At 35.0% G+C, this 20,210-nt stretch overlaps 4 protein-coding genes across 6 annotated transcripts in view; 1 reads left to right on the top strand and 3 right to left on the bottom strand.

The window, feature by feature from the left end:
* Positions 1–10,358, bottom strand: part of LOC122517181 (protein outspread) — a 71,338-nt gene extending 60,980 nt beyond the window's left edge. Inside the window, exon 1 of one of the 3 annotated variants that reach the window (XM_043635602.1) lies at positions 8,846–10,358. In XM_043635602.1, coding sequence (XP_043491537.1) covers positions 8,846–8,989 — 144 coding nt within the window. In that variant the 5' untranslated portion in view covers positions 8,990–10,358. The remainder of the gene's footprint in view (positions 1–8,845) is intronic. The other 2 variants (XM_043635603.1, XM_043635604.1) reach the window with 2 other exon arrangements.
* Positions 10,359–11,223: 865 nt separating this feature from the next.
* Positions 11,224–13,049, top strand: LOC122516565 (transmembrane protein 11 homolog, mitochondrial). The gene is made up of 3 exons (XM_043634476.1): positions 11,224–11,307; positions 12,124–12,341; positions 12,417–13,049. The coding sequence occupies exons 1-3, from the start codon at positions 11,285–11,287 to the stop codon at positions 12,701–12,703; spliced, it is 528 nt and encodes a 175-aa protein (XP_043490411.1). The 5' UTR covers positions 11,224–11,284; the 3' UTR covers positions 12,704–13,049.
* A 2,808-nt stretch (positions 13,050–15,857) lies between these two features.
* On the bottom strand, positions 15,858–17,865 carry LOC122516204 (dehydrogenase/reductase SDR family protein 7-like). The gene is made up of 6 exons (XM_043633827.1): positions 17,101–17,865; positions 16,872–17,015; positions 16,578–16,797; positions 16,420–16,504; positions 16,195–16,355; positions 15,858–16,115 (listed from the first exon to the last, which is right to left on the bottom strand). Exons 1-6 carry the CDS (start codon positions 17,245–17,247, stop codon positions 15,916–15,918), a joined length of 957 nt encoding a protein of 318 aa, XP_043489762.1. The 5' UTR covers positions 17,248–17,865; the 3' UTR covers positions 15,858–15,915.
* A 292-nt stretch (positions 17,866–18,157) lies between these two features.
* Positions 18,158–19,998, bottom strand: LOC122516203 (glucose-fructose oxidoreductase domain-containing protein 1). The gene is made up of 2 exons (XM_043633826.1): positions 19,230–19,998; positions 18,158–19,142 (listed from the first exon to the last, which is right to left on the bottom strand). Exons 1-2 carry the CDS (start codon positions 19,714–19,716, stop codon positions 18,472–18,474), a joined length of 1,158 nt encoding a protein of 385 aa, XP_043489761.1. The 5' UTR covers positions 19,717–19,998; the 3' UTR covers positions 18,158–18,471.
* Between the last annotated feature and the right edge of the window lie 212 nt (positions 19,999–20,210).

Below are 20,210 nucleotides of genomic sequence, written 5' to 3'. Positions count from 1 at the left end.
GAACTCGACGCGAAAATATCACGTGAAATATTTGTAATAATAATTATTGAATTATTTATCTTGTACGCGTAGATATATATACACGTGTATGTAGAAAAATCGGAACAATATTGCTCGTAGATATTTTTCTTCGGCACGTTTGATAAAGAGTCAGGAAGAAAGAGAAAATAAAAAAGAAAAAGAGGAGTCTTGGAAAGGAAGGAAAGTTTCGATTTCCGCGTTCCAAAGAACGCGCGAAGAGATCCCGTTGCCGCGTAACTCTCCTTACGGCCCTGACACTGGGATTCATGACTGGCAAAATGAAGGTAAAGAGGAGAGGAGGAGAGGAGGAGAAAGAGAAGATCGCAAATCGGGGGAAGCGAGATCGTTTCCATGCACGCTATGTAACGATCGATCACCCATCACCACCACGCCAAGCCGCCGCGGCGATCCTCCGACGTAGATTATAAGAGATACTACATCCTCCTACCGTACTCTTCCTCCCCTCCCCTCCCTTCCCTTCCTTCTCCATCCTCTCCTCTCCTCTCCACTCCTCCTCTTCCCTTCCATTTCCTTCACTCTCCTTTCCCTTTAGTACTTTTCTTCGAATTAACGCTCTCATCGTTCAGACGTCTACCCAACATCCTCCTTGTCTTGAACGAAAGTAATCCTTTTGGAATTTCAACGATGAATCGATTTGGAAGATTCAATTGAAAATGTGTCACGAACGAGATATTATTGTATATATCGAGGCCTTTTATTTTGAATCATCGACAAGGGAGGCGTCATCGATTATTATTTGCGATGCGAGTACGCGATTCGATTTGCAAACTAATCGCGTTGAGATATAGGTGTAGGTAACTACGTATATGTATGTATGTATACGTATACCTGCCGAGAGGTATGGAAGGAGAACGAAACTCTACGATCGACTTTTATACGATGGATTCTTTACGAGACGCGATATCCCTGTTCCACTTGGAATATAGGCTGAGCAGTAATATTATATGGGCATCGATACAAGATCGGATCGGTAATCGATAGGACCAGTCCATAGGTATGCGCCAATGAAAACGTTTCGCTCGACGAAGCGTCGTCGTTGGTTCTTGCACCATGGAAAAATCTTTTCGATGCTTCGCCGACGACCCCTGTCCATTCAGCCGCGAGATTATGTAATTTCGATGCAAACAACGAATCACTGGAGAACCCCCTTCTTCGATGAACAGCATTCAAATAATTTCTTGTGTTTACCCAATGCGACCAAGCGACCAAGAACAAAGCTCATCGATTTTGACGCATTTGAAGAAGAAGAAGAAGAAGAAGGGAGGGGGAAATAAGCCCGTTGTTTCTCACCTCGATTATAATAACGTTATTTTTTTCTGATAGCAAACTGACAGATAAAATATAACGGAGACTGCGAGAGAACGCCTATTTCCTACGATTTCAACCACACACGTGATCCACTTTTATCCAATCTGCATATTACATATGCATCTTCCTACGCGCGTTTCTCATTGCGTAAACCATGCGAAAGCTAGCGATCGATCCGAGATATAACAAAATAAAAGAGAGAGAGAAAGAGAGAGAAAGAGAGAGAGAGAGGATTAGACACGTATTTACATTACGCAATGCACACACATGCGTATACGCCAAATCATCGTTGGTCACGTAACGCAGGCAAACATTTAACGCATTTCCTGTCGAAAGAAAAAGACAGAAGGATTCAAATTTATTAATCCTACGTGACTAGAGAGAGCAAGCAACGAGCACGAAACCGGGTAGAGAAACTTCATGCTTTTCTTAAACCCACAAGTTAAGAAACTTGGAATATTACGAGACGAGAAACAGAAAATCGTTACGAAATCTAGTTGATAATTATCGTATATTACGCGGTCTAATTAATTCCAACAGAAATGATCTACATGAAATTCTTGAAATATTTCTTACGAATATACGCAAGAGAATTTGCAAAAAAAAAAAATAAACGTAAAACAACAATAATAATAGGTTGCAGAGCGTTCGCTGGCTCATTTTCATATTACACTGGAACAACCCCGTGTCTGGAAGTTTTATCACGATGAAGCGTCTACCCGCAAGAGTCACGACCACCGGAAAGTGAGTTGCCTTCACTTTCTCCAATTTGTCATTGCTCGCCGCGAACGATACCGCGATATTAATTAATCTTCCATAACGGCGCAGACAAGCTCGCCCATACGTCTTCTATATAAGTGGGTAAATACATGCATAACCGTCTACTTATACACTTTCGAGATGTAGGTGGGTGCCCTCCATTTACCGATCACGAATCATCGTTAAAACGGGGGATGCTGCGTACAAACCGGATGACGATGATAAGAAAAGAACTCTTACCGACTGTTGTCGACTTTAATCGCAGGTTTAATCGGTAAAGAGATAAGATCCGTAACAGGTGGAAAGCAAGCAAGCTTTACGCGCAAAACATTATTCCGAGAAAAGAAATTTCGTGTTTCGATCGATTTCAATGATATTCCGTTTCGATGAAATTACTTCGATAATAAAGTCGGCGAATGAGATTTCTCTTGAGAAAATTCGTAAAGAAAGAAGAAGGACGCATTTCGTATTTGACGATTGTCATTTTTTTTCTTCTTCGCTTCCACACGGTTAGGTCGGTTAAGATGCGAAATTCCAGAAAGCAACGAAGACAAATGTAACGAGCGTGTACCACCATTCACGGCGATGCACGTGCAGTCAGCGCAGCGCGCAGCACCACGGAGGAGATCGCACGTGTATGGTTTTACACGGCGAGTTCACCGAGAGTATATAGATAAGATCGAGGACAGGTGGAAAGTTCTTCGCTTCCACGTGACTACGAGCCTCTTCGTTTCTATACACACACCAGTATCTCTCTCTCTCGCGATTTAACGCGAGAATTCGATGAGATGTATGAGAAAAGTTAGAACGCACGAAGAACGTTGCTCAATCCACATTTTCTATCGCAAATCTGGATAAAAGCTAGGAAAGAAGAAGGATCGTTTTTCTCGCTAGTGTGCAAGTATGTGTACACTCATTGATGATTTCGGTCAAGCTGGCCGAGGACAGTACGTCTCGATAAAAAAAATCAAGTCTTTCCTTTCTTTGGCACATTACGGTACGCAATGTCGTCGTCGTCGTCGTCGTCAAGACTCCAGAGAGATAGAACGTGCACTAACGGGCAAGTCAAGTGGGAGGTCGAACAGATAAAAGGAGAAGGAGAGATCGAGTGAATGAATCGAATAGGAATCGAGACAAATATCAACGACGTGTCTCTCTCTTTCTCTTTCTCTTTCTTTTTCTCTCGTAAAGCAAAGCGCAAAGCGCAAGGCTTCGTTTTTTCCTTGTATCACTTTTTTTTTTATCGTACATCGCTCCTCCGCGGCCCACTTTGCGTGGTGTACGCCCGTGTACAAATAAATGCACTCCATACATTATTTATAAATCATTTATACGCCAACTGCAAGGTCAGGATAAGATCTCCGTGAGGGAAACGGGAGTGTGCACACTGGGAGCAGTTGGGTTGGGCCTTCTCTCGCCATCTAAGGTAATCGACCTATTCGTCCAGCCATCGCGATACGAAATCCTTCAAATTCGAAAGCCTAACCCTGATATCGCGCTTACGAAAAAGGAAAGGAAAATAGATTGATTAAACCGGTCCAATCGCTTTCCCACGCGCTTTATGAATTCTCGTTTGGAATAAATCAACAATTAAATCGAATGATCAGAGGGGGCTCCTCCGTAAGAAGAAGCGGATTATTCCAAGACGAGTTCGAGCTCTTCGCTCGATTGATTGCTCGCTTTCCCTCTCTCTTTTTTCTCTTTTCTCTTTCTGGCAGTCTCAAGAGTTATTCTTAAGACGTTTATCTACGCTCGAGCTTGCTCTTCTCTCTCTCTCTCTCTCTTTCTCTCTCTTTCTCTTTCTCGGCAGTCTTCAAGAGTTTATTCTTAATGCTACGTGAACCCATCGCGCCTTCGAGTAATTCCTGACATAATAAAGTAACTACATAGCCTGGTGGCTTTCCTCCTCGATGATTCACACCGTACATATATTTAAAACACGACGAGGAGAAAATGATAGAGGAATCGAAAGAGCGAGAGGAAGAGAGAAAAAAGAGAGAATAGCGAACGGCTGGCCGATGTGCATCGAAGAAACAAGATCTGGTACTACGTTATGCCCGCTCGATTACAGATAATCATCCTCTGCGCTTCGATCGAACTTCATCGACCTATAAATCGGCATTCCAGGCACGCTTATAGTAGCAGTGATTTCTACTCGATGAGTTATCCAATCGTGGCAGGTATTAATGTACGACTATTCAGTTAAATTCGCCTGACAGCCATATAGAAAATTGGCGCCGTTAGTAAAACCTCCTTTTAAAATATGCGATCAAATTGGAAAATCTTAATATAGACCTTAAGATATGGCTAACGATATCTATCAATTAAAGAACGGAAATGTAAAATAGTAAATCTGGTGCCGTTATTATCATTCCGGTTGGAGTCACCCCGGGCCGTCTATGTCCGTTCGCTGAGTAATATCTCATAACTTGGCCGACCTGCGTTTAGCCTATCACAAAGTGGATGTCCTTGCCGTGACCGTGAAGCTAATTGCCGGTGGTCAACGGGAGGACGAACGACCGAGAGTGGATTAATGATCGTGGTGACGAAGATAAAGACCAAAGAACAACACAACGAAACAAACTCATCGATCTTTGCCAATCGTCGTCCTTTTTATCTTACCTTTTCTCTATAGATTTTTCCTTTTTATTTTTCCAAGAAATCCACGCGAAAGATAAGAAAAGATTTTCTTCTTATCCTAAAGGACAGGGGATAAAAAGTGTACGACGGGCTGAAAATTCCACTCATTTTACGAGCGCGTTCCCAAGTTTTACGCCGATCCCAGATCGTCGAGATTGCAGATAACGCGCTATCTCATCGGCCGAAGTCGAAGGAAAATAAAAGAAAAAGGGAAAAAAAGGAGATGAAGAAGGAGGAGGAGCTTAGGAGCTTGTCAAGGGGAAAAATCGGTCGAGTTACTCGCGCCACGGTCATCTTCCTTCGAAGAGACTAGTACGCGGAAACCGTCTCGGAACCAGATTTTCTCGTTAAGAGTTAACTCCGTTAAGGTAAAACCCGGACGATAGAGTTCGTTCATTCATGTTACAGACCTATAGAATATTCTTAGAACTGTGACGAGAATCCTATGAGGATAACAACAACTCTCTTCTTCAAATTTATCATCGAAATAACGTAACCCACGCGCGACATATTTATTTATGAAAGTAAAAAACAAATGGATGAAAATTAGCGAGTAATTTCTGAGATAAGAATAAATAATGCTTCGAAGGTAATACTTGTCTCCTATCTAATGAAAAGCGTAGGAAAGAAATAATAATCCCATTCGACGCACGCGCGATGCTCAAACTCATAAAAGTATTTTGGTCGATCGGTGAGGAGAAGTTGCAAAACGATGACAGCAGGGGTGATGATGACCACTGCGATAGATTCTCGAGAGCCGTGTTCGTTTTCCGCCGACGACGTTTTCAATGAAGTCCTTATAAAGATAAGAGAAGCGTGCGCATGCTCTGTTCGTCTTCTATGGCAGGAAAGCAGCAGCAGCAGCAGCAGCAGCAGAAGCAGAAGCAAGGAAAGCAGCAAGGAAGGTAGCAGCAAGGAGGTAGCAAGAAAGGCGCAAGGAAAAAGCTTGGATTCGAAGGAAAGAAGTTGCCTTCCCTCTCGCTCTCTCTCCTTTCGCAGTGTATCTCTCTATCTAACCAAGTATCTCGCTCATTCGGTCGTTCTTCGGCCGTTCTTCTTCGACTTCCCAGACTCGATTAATCGCTGGAGGGCGATCTATCCGGGATAGACCGTAAAGCGGGCCACCGACGGTGCGCGGGTTAGGCTCGAATGCTCGCGCTCTTAAAGATTTTTTACCTTTTTGTAACGGCACGTGCAGCAATCAGGTGATATACTAGTTTCACTGCTTTCGCCAACTCGAATTAAAGAGTCAAACATCAAAGAAAATAATGGCAATTGTTCGTTCGACTTCGGTAATGTCGTTGCGATGTAATCGCCAAGAGATTATCGAGGATAACTTTTGTGTACGATATATTAAAATATATTCTTCTTTAGTAACGAATAATTTCAAGGAAACATTATAACAAGCTGAATGGGTCAGAAAAGCGAGAAAGAAATATCAAGATCAACGAAGAGATATGTCGTCGTATATACACACAGCAAAGAACATAACAGTATCTCGCTTATGGCATACGCTTCGGAGTCGTAAGCAAAGTAAATATGCGGCCAAGAGAGAGCGAGAGGGAGAGAGAGAGAGAGAGATGACGACAACGAATAAACACGTTACACGGTAACGTTCGCCGTTCGAAAAAGGAAAGAAAAAATGTTGACGTCTCTAGCGTAGAAAGAATTTTAAAGGGCTGGTGCCAAAATTTCTTCGTGTCGCCGTAAGAACGGAAACCGAAATTCTTCGACTCTCGCCCATCATCTTTTTCGAATGCCAAACGCGACCGACCAAGGTGGACGATGACGATGGAAGAATTTTTTCATCGCGAACGTGTCTCGTTTGTTAAAAAAAATCCTATCTATCTTTCTCTCGTATCGGCGCGTTAAATTTTATCGCGATTGTCAACTACGAAGTTACCATCGAAAAAAAAAAATAAATAATCGTACAATTTGAAAAAAATATGAATTTCTGAAGAAATTTTCTAACTACGGTTAGAAAACAAAGAGAATTTGACTCGTTTGAAAATGTGTCTTTGGTCATTGGTAAGCTGGTCGTCGTTTTGGTATAACCGTTAAAGTCGGACAAACTATACATATTCCGTATGCATAAACCAAACGATATAAATAAGCTCCGTCGCTTTTATAACGGGCACACGTTTTTGACTTGTCCGTACGCGTATCGTTCGTAAAAAGCACGTCTTACGGCTTCCTTAAGATCGTCCATCGACAGGAGACTGTGTAAGAGAGCGAGAGCCAAATATTCTCGTAATTAGTACTAAAGAAGAAAAGCAATTGAGACAAGCGTATTTCGCTTTATATGTACCTACGCCACTTGAAAAACCTTCTACGTGCGGTGTATATGAAAATATGCGTTATGTGCGATCATCCAAACGATTGCAACTTGATGCGAATTGCGGAATTTCTTACAATAATAAAAAGAGAAAAAAGAAGAGAGAAAGAAAGAGAAAGAAACATTGCTAACCTATAAGAGTCCATTCTTAATTTCATAAAAAGGCAATCTTATGGATGGATCGAAAGTAGGTAAGAGAGGAAAGATAACAAGAGAATATATTTTTTAACGATAAAGAAAAGGTCGACAAAATCGAAAGAACATTCGAAGCTTAGAAAATAGTATTCGCAATTTGGCTGATCATTTTAGTCTCTCTCAATGTTGTTACGAGAAGAGAAAGAGGACCGTACACACACACACACTCACACTCTCTCTCTCTCTCTCTCTCTTTCTCACGCAAATTACTGCGTTCCTTCGAAAGTCGACGAAGCAACGGCTCTCGGACAGGCAGTTATAAAGGGTGCTGGAAGAAGGCGATTGGAATGCACTGAGAGAAAGAGAGAGAGAAAGAGAGAACAGGTCGCAAGGCTGCCAGCATTCCGAAATTTGCAAACGAGTATAAGAAAGGAGAAACGCGTGCCTCTACGTAGTAGTATTTCGATTCGACTCCTTTTTTCTAAATAAGTCGAGATACTTGTGGACAAAAAAAGCTCCCGACTTTATACCCCTTTTTTTTCTTTCTTTCTTTCTTTCTTGCTTGCTTTCTTTTTCTTCTTTCTTTCTCGGTGGAATAAAAAACGTAGAAATCTTATTTCCACTTTATTTTCGATCGATCGAATTCATACCGTGCGTTGTGTAGTTTAAGATAAGAGAATACGTACAACCTCTTATCGGTGCGCATCGAGATTTTTTTTTTCTTTCTTTCTTTCTTTTTCGTTGAATCCGTATAAATATACCAGATAAGAGACGAGCGCGCGATGCGTCACAGCGAGAGGAAACGTTGATTCAAAAGGTATATACGTAAAAGTTACGATGCCAAGGCCGCGAGAACGTCGATAACAATCGGAAAGGATTTCGCGTTGTCCTTAAAAAAAAGATTTAAAAAAGAAAAAAAACAAGTAAGAAAGAGAGAAACATTTGAAAGAAGTATACGGTGTAGAAAAGAAACCTTGTTTTTATCAATACAATAACAAACGAACAATTCATTTAAAGATGACGCATCTTCGATACAAATGAAAAAATGCGTCGTAATAGAAGGAAACAAGCAATTAATGTTCCCTCGAACGAAGGAACGACGGACGAACGGACGAATCGATCAATCGACCGATCGATCGATCGAGTTTACTTCTCTGAGACATGCCCCGAAGGTAACAGCAACAAATCGAATGAAAAAGTATGACTTACGTAACGCAGCAATGATCCCTACGAGACATACCTCTCTCCCTCCCTCCCGCCCTCCCACTCCTTCCGCTGTTCCTCACCGACCGTGCCGTGGAATTCAACGGAGAAGAAGAAAGAAGAAAAAGAAGGAAAAAGATGGGAAGAGAGAAGGGATGGGATGGGAAAGGAAGAAAAAGAAGAAGAAGAAAAAGTCAAGGGAGAGACGTCTCGAGCCGCGTCGAGTCGACCATCTACGCAAGAAAGATGGAGGAGGGTAGCAGAATGAAAGGGAGAAACGGAGAGAGAGAAAGAGAGAGAGAGAGAGAGAGAGGACACACAGAGCACGCAAGAAAGAAAGGAAAGGATATACGAGGATGGGGAGAGGAAGAGGGGAAGAGAGGGAGAGAGAGATAAAGATAGAGTCCATCAAGGAAAACTCACCCTATTGCATTCCAGAGCCTCCGCACTGTGCTCCTCTTTCTGTTTGAAGCAGCTGCTGCACTTGCTCTTGTTGAATATGTTTGGTGCGAACTTCCTGCACTCGGCGCCGGTAGGACGCACGGCGGCCGCCGTGCCGCTCGACATCGCGACACACTCACGCGAGCCAAAGATTATCGACGAAGAAGACGACGATTATTATCGGTCGATAAAAACAGCAACACTAATAACGGTAACAACAACCACGACGACATCATTCCATCGACTTACTCTCTCCTCCTCTTTTCAAAGTTTCTTTCACCTATTATTTTCTTCGATTTATCACCTCTGTTGCTATCCTTCTTTGATCGTCTTAATAACAGCAACAAGAAGTTCGCGTTTCTTACCCTTTCACCCGAGAGTATGTATCGCCACTTAACTTACGTTTCTAATCACTTTGACGCTTCTTCAAATCCCAACCACCATGTCTCGCTTCGAAAATAAACACCTTTTGAAACAAGAGAAATGTTGATATCCTCGAGATAAAGGCAGGAGAGATGACAAAATGCAAGTTTTCTCTGGACACGCCTGCACGCGTGTATTTTATCACGTAGTAAACTCTTACCGTGTGATCGAACGATTCGACGATGATTCGTAATGTGTTGGCTTCTTCCTTTATTCTTCTCACCCTTCTCCTCTTCTTCTTTTTCTTCTTCTTAATCTTCTCTGCTTTCTTCTCTCTCTTTTTCGACGTCGCGGGAAACGCGCATCGTCGCACGAGCACGCGCGTTCTCGCGCGTTCACGAGGTCGTCATTGACTCGCGCACTGACGAACACGCACTAAACGCGATGCAACGAAACGAGCGCTAGACTCCTCTAAGGTCGACGCGGTACTGACTCTCTTCCCCCACTCTTTCTTACCTTCCGGCATAGAAAGAAAGAGAAAGAAAGAGGGAGAGAGAGATCAAACCAAACCCCCCCTCCTGCCTTTTTCACTCTTTCACCGCCGCACCCGTCACTTGAGAATCTCTGGTCTAAGCTGCGAAAGCACGTGGACGATAGAATGAAATCACGGGGAAGCCTCCCGTTCCCTTTCCCTCTCTAACGCTCTCTCTTTCTCCCCCTCTCCCACGTTCTTGCAGTGTGTTTCACTCGAGGCACCAGAGAAAAACAAAAGGTGCAAGTACGAAATTGGAATCGAGAATTTGCATGCAAAAGACGAGTACGCCCCTTTGCGATTCTTAACCCAGAGCCCAGAGGCGCTGCTACTTTGTAAGAATCTAGCAATAAGAACGACGACGACGCCGGCGACGTCGACGACGATTAGCACAAAAATGAGCACGAAGACGAGCACGACGACGACGCTCGAACAAAGCTATGACACACCGTTCGATAATATCCATGACAGAACGAAACTCGCGCTTACATCCATCCGCAAACCGTGCTACCGTACAATTTTCCTATAATCCAAGCGCTACCGCACACCATTTCCAATCGTTTCCCGAGCTATCGTCCCATCTTCGTAAGCTGATTGGTCGCTAACTTTACCAACGCGCATCCGCCATATTTTCTTACATACATGCGCCTTCTCCTATTGGCTGATCTCCAATCGATGCAAACTTATGATTTTTTTCGATTCTTTTTCCAATAATATCGTTTTACAAACAACGCGATTTTATTTAATCAAATCAAATGTTATTAATTAAGTAATATCGACGATAAAAAGTTGCTGATTTCTCGAGTTAATTGATTGACCTCAAATATAATTGCGAAATTCGTCAAAGTCATATTTTCTACACGGACATCTCTCGTTTATAAAATTCTTTGATTATATGCATTCTTAAATTCGATAATATTTGGTGGTATATAAATTATGTAATCTGATAGCAATATACCAAAGTTACCACTGCGCGTGTACGTACGTTGTCGATTATGTATAATGCACCGTACGATGATAACTAAATATTTGTATTACATCAATCAACGATTGTCCCAATTATTTGTAATACAAAAGTAATGAATAAAGAATAAGTAATATAAAGAATAACCTGGAACTACTTATTATGTTTTTATTCCCGCTAATATTGAATCGAATATATCGCAACATCTTAAAGCAGCGAAATGATAAACCAGAAAACGTAAATGGCGGGAACTATTAAACGTTCATATTTTCATATATTTTATCATTCGAAATAAATAATATTATTAACACATTTATTCTAAATTTATTTCATTTTATAATTAAAATAAAATAAAGTATATTATTTGATGAGAGAGTTCAACAAAGATATTTTATTTAACAAATATATTACTAGTAAAGCAATATTTAAGTTTAACTGAACTACTTGAGTCAGACTCATATAGAAAAGAATCAGCTGATTTACACATCCGGTTCTATATCCATAAATTTGTTTCGAGTTTAGAACGACTGTTGTTCCATCGTCCATAAGATTGCTTGTAAAGATGGTAGATAAAGCCGTTGACAGGTTCGTAGCTTAAATTAATTTCAATTTTTTATATAAAATTTTATATTTGTTAGTTCCAACAATGTTTTTATAAAATATTATTATTATATCATATAAGTAAATATCATAATAGCTAACCTCAAATGTTATACTTTGGGCATAACAAATTAACCTTTTCTTTTCTGTGTTATTATTTATAAATATTTCATTTTAAAGAGTATTTGTCCTCTAACGTAAAAGCGTCAACAATATTATATTTAAAAGTTATTATAAATCGCTTAAAGGTCAATATATATGTATATTTCTAATTTTTTCTTATAGTCTAAACATTATTACTTTGAATTTCTACGTTTGCTGTATAAATCAGCCTATAAAACAATGTTGTTATAATATATTTTAATATTATAAAAATACATTAAGCATTTATTAGAAATTATATACAAATATTTTATTCAAACAAATCTTAATCTAATTAAATTCAACCAGACCTCTTACATAACATGCAAAAGAAACAAATGGTGAAAAGAAAATTATAACTGTATAATTGATCTACTTTTAAATGTCATACATGAGATATCAATGTTTAATGAGTATTCTTACGAATCAGAGGTTTAGAATTATATGACTTTATGTGCAACTATGTTGTAAACCAATGTTATTAGCAGGTACATCTTATGTCTATAGTATGATAAATATACATTTTTAGATTTATGTAATTTATTGTTATAAAATGTTCATTTAATTTGTTAACTTGTTACTTTACTTTGTTTACTTTGTTAACTTATGAGAATAGCCTTAGCATCGTCTTTTTGAATTGTAACATTTGTATGTTTACAGGGATGATAATTCTAAAGTTGCAATTATTAGAGAAGTATACGATAGTGAAAATGCTCACGAAACTTTTGAGTACGAGTTAGAAAGAGCTCTCGAATCTGAATGTACTTTAATTATCATCGAGCCATCGAAATTAGGAGATGAAACTTCTAGGTGGATAACAGTAGGAAATTGTCTTCATAAAACTGCGACGCTTTCTGGCTTAACCGCCATCACAACAGGTTTGTTAATGTCTCTATATTACAGTTATAAATTAAAAAATTATAAATTCAATAATCGATTACTGATATTTCCAGGTCTTATATGGGGCGATCGACCATATATTTGTGGCACATTAGGTTTTGTATCGCTTATAACCTGTGGACTTTATACGTTATCTTGGCAGTTTGATCCATGCTGTCAATACCAAGTAGAAACTGACACGAGTAAGCTACCACATATGGAAGTATTAGCTATCTTAGGCCCCTCATCACCAACGTTCCTTGTGAGAAAGGATGATACAAGGAGACGAATTCTTCATGCGAGTGTTACACTGGCAGCAATTAGCATTAGCGCATGGAGAATTTATCAAGCTTTTAAATGAAGTTTTAATTGTTGAAAATGAATTATATCTTGTTTTTAAATTGAAAAGCAACAACATAAAGGCCGTGCAATACATCATCCACAATAGAATCAGCATGGCCTAGCATAGGATTCTTTATAATAGAAGGAATACAGAATCACATTTGCTTTACAGTGAAGACTTTATACCACATCAAAAGTGTATCTTCATCTGACTATTGCATTTAGCTCCAGACATAATCTTCAGAGTTATAGGTGTTTTTACTCTGTGATCCGTAATTTACCGATTTAACTATAATCATTTTTTTGTCACAAATCAATTTGAAAAATATTCCTAATGAACTAAAGTAATAATATGTGTTCTCTTAAAAATATATAAAATTACAACTTTAAAAGTTAAATATAGCATTATGTATTTTTAGATTGTAAATAATATAGGTAGATTGCACAGAACGCGAGAATAAAAAAAAGTAACGTTTCCTAGAGTTTTTCATTTTATAAAACTAACCAGAATTAAAGCAAACGATTGTGTTCCTGTGCATAATAATTGTAAATGATAGTGTTATTCTATACTCCAAAATGTTTAAATAATATAACATTTTATGCATCATATTGTGTTTTCAGTAAATAATTTTTTTCAATTAAAATGAAACAACAAATTTTGAGTAAATAAACATTTACTCCAAAAGGCATACTAAGCTTTATAATTTAGCCCCGTAAAAAGAGCATTACAACATTCCTACAATAAATGATAAAGAATTTGAAAAGTTCTTGGACCTAACATAAAACATTTTTATCTTGAAGCTTGTAAAAAAGAATTATTTTTCTATTTATATTTTAACATTAGGCCTCTTACTTAAAACTAAAATCTGGATTATTTAGGTATTTAAAATAAAATATGCCGAGTAACGTATGAACATAACAATTATAAATCAATGAATTCGTATATCTTTATGGCCAAGTATTCTGGTATTCTAACATTCCAATTAACACAAATGTCTTAATAAATCTGATGTCTCTTAAAACATGGCATTAGGCATATTAATGATATTTTCATATTAATTTCTTTTTTAAATAATTGAAAAAATTTCTAATTTTATGACAAACAAAACTCTAATCGATGTTAGATAAAAGCTGACCTGTTAATTTTACTACAAACAATTTTTGTTCACGTTACTATATGAAGAAAACCTTTATTTTATCAATATGAAACAAAATTCTGAATGTCTTCTGAATGAAACGAGGGAAACGATATACTGTTAACAAATATTAAATCGAACAGTAAATTTACTTATACGTATTCTGAAAGTCTTTTTTATTTTAAATAATTCCTTATCAAAATATTATTGAAAATGAGTTGAAATATTTGAATTTTATTCCCATCCGATAACTAAATGAATTTCGGTGAAGATATATTTATATTTTTTTTAATAGATGTTCTTAAAATTACTTCTGTTTATTTTCAAGCGTAAGAATGTAAGAACAGAAAACATACTACTTGTTTTAATATTTTAAAGTCTCATTCTTCCTTTTTACCTTTTGAAAGTTGTTTAACTTCGCATTGATGAAAAAGGTTTGTTCAAACGATAAATTGAACAAAAATTATAGCGATGATATAATATATTATTGATATATTTATAACAATAATATAATCGATCAAATAATATAATATCTATTATCTAGGAAATTTATTACTAGACTATATATACTAGCTTTGTTTAAGATTACTTGAATTTTTAGAACATGTAGAAGTTCTAGTCAAGTAGGTATTCGAATTATAATTTTAAATTTATAAGAAATATATTACTTTTCATATCTGAGCGTAAGAACATCTGAATATTTTCAGAACTTTGTTGTACATTATAATGCTGTACATATATAATAAAATGTCCTATTAATAAATATGTACATAGTACCGTTAGAAATTGTTTTAAGTGCAGCATTAAATACATATTTTGCAAAATACAAAATACAAAACAATATATTATTTATAAATATATAATAATTATATTTAATTCATACCAAGTTTAATGTAAAAAATGAAATGAAAATAATATCCTTATAAGACAAGAGATTATGTGAAATTATATCTTCGAGTTTAGATTTTTTGCTGAACTAATCAATTGTAAAATATATCAAAATATGTAATAGATAGACCATATTATTTTGATTCATCTTGAATTATTTTGAAATGAATATATATAAACTTGAAATTATATATATAATATATAAAATCAAATAGCGCGCGCTTCCCCGGTTTTCTGTTACACATTTGCGTCCCTTTTCACGAAATCACTCCCACAAACCGAGCGGAAAGATGTTACACATCAAAAAGAACTTATATAAAGAATATACTATAATAGGAAAACAAAAATAGAACAAATATAGGAAACCAAGAAAAACAAAAAATAAATATAAATTGTAAAGTCAATTATTCATGTTATATGGTTACAAATTGATGTGTATGTACGTACATACATTTTTAGACAATTTATCCTTATTCACAAGACGATAAATCGTACTTATTTCTATTAATGAGAAAAATCTTTATTTTATAAAATAATAAAAAAAACAATTATGTAACTTTAAGATTACATAAATATTTGATATAAAATTACGTGACTTTATTTTTCTCATATATGATAATTCTATACATATAAAATTAAAGTTATTAGTTCAAATAAAAGAAATTAGAATATTAATAAAATGTGCATCTTTAATATATAAAACATTTCTTTCGTAATGAATTTAATAGTCGTATCTATATATATATATATATATATATATATGAAAGTTAGACGTATAGTATATATTTATGATATTTAATTAGTATAATTACTAAATTATATATAGACTTTAATGCACTACTCTATGATAATTCTGTATGTTTATACAAAAAATATTTCTTTATAATTTTATACATATGAAAACTTTAGTTCATGTACAAAATTTCCTTTTTTCAGTATAATCAAACAAAAATATTAAGTATTCTTAAATAAACAATAATTTTAAAAAAAAGATATTTGAACTTTTGTATCATATGACTTTTACTCATACGATATATAAATGCATTTATTTTATAAAATAGTTTGTAACTCTATTTATTTATTAATTATTATAAAAATATAAGAAATAATAATAACGTTAGTTAATAAAATCTAAACCCTATAATCCAAATAAATATTATATTATAATATTTAAAACAAAGTAATATTCTCCAGATCTATTCGAAAATTATTTTTCTTTATCTAACTTTTTAGCGCGCTTCTCCATAATCCAAAAGTAAAGAGAAGGAAATAAGAAACGTATAAATATAGCACATTTTGGGATAATTGATGCAATGACTTCATCCTTTTCTTTTTTCAATACAGCTTTCAGAACTTTTTTGGCAACGTATTTAGGAGAATAGCCTTGCTCTATACTTTGATCCATTACTGTAAGCATATTATGTTTTTATATAAAGGTATAAAGCTTTCAATTTATATTATTTTAATATACTTGGAATAAACAAACCTCCATATGTTTCACCACTTCCTGTTAAAGCATTTAATGACAAAGCAGTCTTTATATATCCAGGACTAATTATTGTAATCTTTATATTTTGTCCGGTTAATTCCGCTCTACAGGCATCACACCAAGCTTGTAATGCATGTTTAGATGCTGCGTATGCAGATCTAATAAATTATGATATTTAATGACTATCCTAATCAAAGATATAGATGTAAAAATTATACAAACCTATAAGGTATAGAAATTTTACCCTGAACGCTGCTGATATACACTACATGACCATATTGTTGTTTTAACATCGACGGAAGAACAGCTGGAAAAATATATATGTCGTATATTCAAATTAAATAAATGTGTTGAATATATATATCAATTTTTATGTTTACCTTTAGTTAAAGCTATTTGTGCAAAATAATTAATGAGCATTACTTTAATATCCACATCCACATTTGTATTAATGACCTCTCCTCGATATGAAATTCCAGCGTTATTTATCAGAATGTCGATTCTTTCATGTATTGATAAGACTTTTGATATTTCCGGTTGTAAAGTGTTGATTTCGGTTAAATCCAAAGGTAGAATTACAGGTGGATGAGTCGGAACTGTCTGAAAAATGTAATATTATTAATATAATATAAATATTTATATATATATGATAAAATAGAATACAATGAACATACACAATGTTTCTCCATTAATGTATTTTTAACTCTTTCCAACTCTGCTTTTCTTCTTGCAACTAAAATAAGTCTACAGCCGCAACTATAAAATACATGAGCTAACGCTTCGCCTAATCCAGAACTGGCACCAGTTATCATTACAACCTAAATTATATAATAAAATGAAAATAATAAATGCAATAACAATACTATAAAATATTTGTTCACAAATTAGAATATACGCTGATACCTTATTTTTTAATCCAGCCTTTTCTTTCTTTTGTTGCATAATGTCATAAAAATGGTAAAGTAACCATGGTATAGTAATTGGAAATCCAATTAATTTAAACAACCACCATATAATGTACCATCCTTTTAAAGTTTCTTTTTCTTTCATGATTATACGTTCGTATGTTTAATAAAAATCAATTAAATGTACAAGATAAAATAATTATATTAAAACTAGATTATATATTTTTATAGAAAACTTTTCTCTTTATAATTGTAAAATACACGATCAATCTATATCGTAAACGTACGAAGTTCAGAATGCCATAATCACTTACAATAGAATGACATCTTATGTTGCGTGTATATATATATATTGATAGTAACACATCCGCTTTATCGACACAGCGCCATAGTACGTGACTGATATGTAATAATATATATAATTATCATATCATTACGTCATTATTTAATTATAGCATTGTATAGATCACAGCAATATTTTATTGCAAGTAGTTGGAGTAAATGTTTTATGTGTTAAAAATCTATTTAAAATATAGAATTCGTTAACTCGCGACAATACCGTTGATCGTGAAGGTAGGTTAATGCCTTGACCACTTGTTGTTATGTTTAATCATACATTTTCTTATTTATAAATATGTTTGTGTATAATAATGAGAGTTGAAAGGTAACGATAAAATTAGCCTATCTTAACAATTGAAAACAAATCAATTTACCATTATTCTTCGAGGAATAAAGATGGGAAATTCGTAAAATCATTTGTGTACGTAAGTTAATATTATAAGGATATAATATATTCATAATCTTTTGTTTTATAATAAATATCTCTATGTATAACTAATTATGCACGAATATAATACAATATATAAAATGTTAAATTATGTTAAAAACAATATAAATTAAACAAACTTTCATTTGAATTGTAGAATCTAAAGAAAATTATTATGTTTTTTCTAAAAGATATTAAATATCTAATGTTAAATATAAGATAGTATTATATCTCATTGTCAGTGTAGAAAAACATGTTAGCTGCCTATGTACATATGAAGTATTTTGTGTTTATATATGCATGAGAAACTAAAAAAGTTGTTAATAAGATTGAATATGATAAGAGAATATATTGATTTTTGATTCATCTTCATAAAATTAATTTTTGAAGTGAAACTTCTTACATGATGATGGACCTTTTGGACGTTTGCATTAAATATTTAATGTTAGCATTGAGGATAAAAAGAATGAAGGATAGTAAGTAATAGGAAGTGACGTGTATGACCTATCTTATCTTTTTTAGTATACATAGCGTTAAATAAGTGTAAGAAATTTCACTTCCTCCGTGTATACCCATTGATAAATATCATGCGCATTTTTTTGTTTATATCGATATAGCTGTAGCTCTAACAGCAGCACTGAGTAACGGGTTCGGATCAGGCTCTTCTGTTAAAATGTTAACTTTAGTCCATTCTCTACGTTTGTTACTTTGGCGTAATGCATCAATAACCGCTTGTACATATAAGCCATCTTCAAATGTAGCAGCACAGAACACGGGTTCTTTTACCCAGCCTCTTTTATCTTCCACCGATTGAAAAGCTTCTCTTAACGCAGAAATCATATTTCGTAATCCTTTAATGTAAGGACGTGGAATAGAATTAGAGACAGGTAGAGGTATTTCTAAATCCTCTGTATCTCGATAAAGAATTTCTTCTTGTCCTCCCTTAAATCCATATAAATCTCCATTGCAAACTAGAAGATGATTATCGCCACCACATATCAATACTTCTTGAGAAAGCTGCCCTTGTAAGTGATTACTTAACGTAGCCGTAACCAATGCTCCTCCGCTCAACTCAATTTGAAAAGTACAAAAATCAGGTGATGTTATATGACGTATACCATTTATATATTTTGTAGTTTGAGTAAATGTTCTAACAACAGCATGTACTCGTATAGCACGTTGACCAATCAAATGGAATATTAGGTCTATTACATGGCTACCTACTAATGCTAAAATTCCACCACCCATTGTATCGTCACATAACCAATCATAGTCTGTAATAAAAAAATGAAAATATTAATTACAATAAGAAAAGGAGATCATTTTACATTAGTTAATTGTGTCAACTATTTAATACTTACCGTTATGTAATAAACTTCCCATGTGTACTCTAATTTCAATGATTGTTATAGGACCTCCTAAATAGTCTTCTTCCAAAGCTTTCTTCATGCTAACAAATGCTGGTAGAAATCTCAAACTATGATTGACTATGCTGATTAACGATGGATAATATTGAGCAGCTCTAACCATTTTTAATGCTTCACTTTGACTTAAACCAGCAGGTTTGTCACAAACCACATGCTTTCCTATACCCAAAGCTTTGACTGCAATCTGTGCATGTAAACTTGGTGAACACATAATAAATATTAAATCTACATCTTTCCTAAGAAGTACGTCATCTATGCGACTTGTATGAAATGGTATCTCCAGGTCAGCAGCTGCTTCCGATACTTCGGATAACGTTCTACCCCATATAGCTTTTATTTTAAATCCCTTCTCTCTTAAAAAGGGAATAATTACTCTGACAATATTCCCTGTGCCAAACACTCCAATACCAGGTAATGTCATATTTGTATTTTCAATAGAATCGTCTTTTTATTTAATCATTGTCATATATAAGCGTTGATAAATTTTATTTGATAATCAACAATGACACAATTTAAATACAATCAGTCGTTATAAATCGTATGGTTTTAAATCAATTTCTAATCGAATGATTCCAATAAGTTATGACATTTTCTTAAACAATGATTAATGGCACTCTATCGGTGAGATAGCAGAATCTTTTCTGATACCCTATCGGTAAATTACCGACTTTAATTTTCTTACTTGCGCTCAGAGCATGATCCTTTAAAAATATCCAATGTATAAATAAATCAATAAATAGAACAAGAATATTATTGTTTTCAATTATATATCGAAAGTTTTAATTTTTATAGAAAATATTTTATAAATGAAAAAGTAAAATATTTTTCTAAGTTGGTAATGTTCTTATCTAATAATCAATGTTTTTAATCACTGATTTATATCAGAGGGTATTAAAAATCTGTTCCCACTTTATG

Source organism: Polistes fuscatus, unplaced genomic scaffold (assembly GCF_010416935.1).
Source record: "Polistes fuscatus isolate 324 unplaced genomic scaffold, CU_Pfus_HIC Scaffold2, whole genome shotgun sequence".
NCBI lineage: Eukaryota > Metazoa > Arthropoda > Insecta > Hymenoptera > Vespidae > Polistes > Polistes fuscatus.
This window is presented reverse-complemented; position numbering and strand designations above follow the sequence as displayed.

Bases quoted from the DNA above. Each gene is read 5' to 3' on its own strand.
- LOC122516565 (XM_043634476.1), top strand. From the start codon at position 11,285: ATGGTAGATAAAGCCGTTGACAG. The intron at 11,308-12,123 runs GTTCGTAGCTTA...GTATGTTTACAG, and splicing joins GTAGATAAAGCCGTTGACAG to GGATGATAATTCTAAAGTTG. The intron at 12,342-12,416 runs GTTTGTTAATGT...TGATATTTCCAG, and splicing joins CTTAACCGCCATCACAACAG to GTCTTATATGGGGCGATCGA.
- LOC122516204 (XM_043633827.1), bottom strand. From the start codon at position 17,247: ATGAAAGAAAAAGAAACTTTAAAAGGATGGTACATTATATGGTGGTTG. The intron at 17,016-17,100 runs GTATCAGCGTAT...TATATAATTTAG, and splicing joins AGGCTGGATTAAAAAATAAG to GTTGTAATGATAACTGGTGC. The intron at 16,356-16,419 runs GTTTGTATAATT...ATAATTTATTAG, and splicing joins AAAATTTCTATACCTTATAG to ATCTGCATACGCAGCATCTA.
- LOC122516203 (XM_043633826.1), bottom strand. From the start codon at position 19,716: ATGACATTACCTGGTATTGGAGTGTTTGGCACAGGGAATATTGTCAGA. The intron at 19,143-19,229 runs GTAAGTATTAAA...TTTTTATTACAG, and splicing joins GGGAAGTTTATTACATAACG to ACTATGATTGGTTATGTGAC.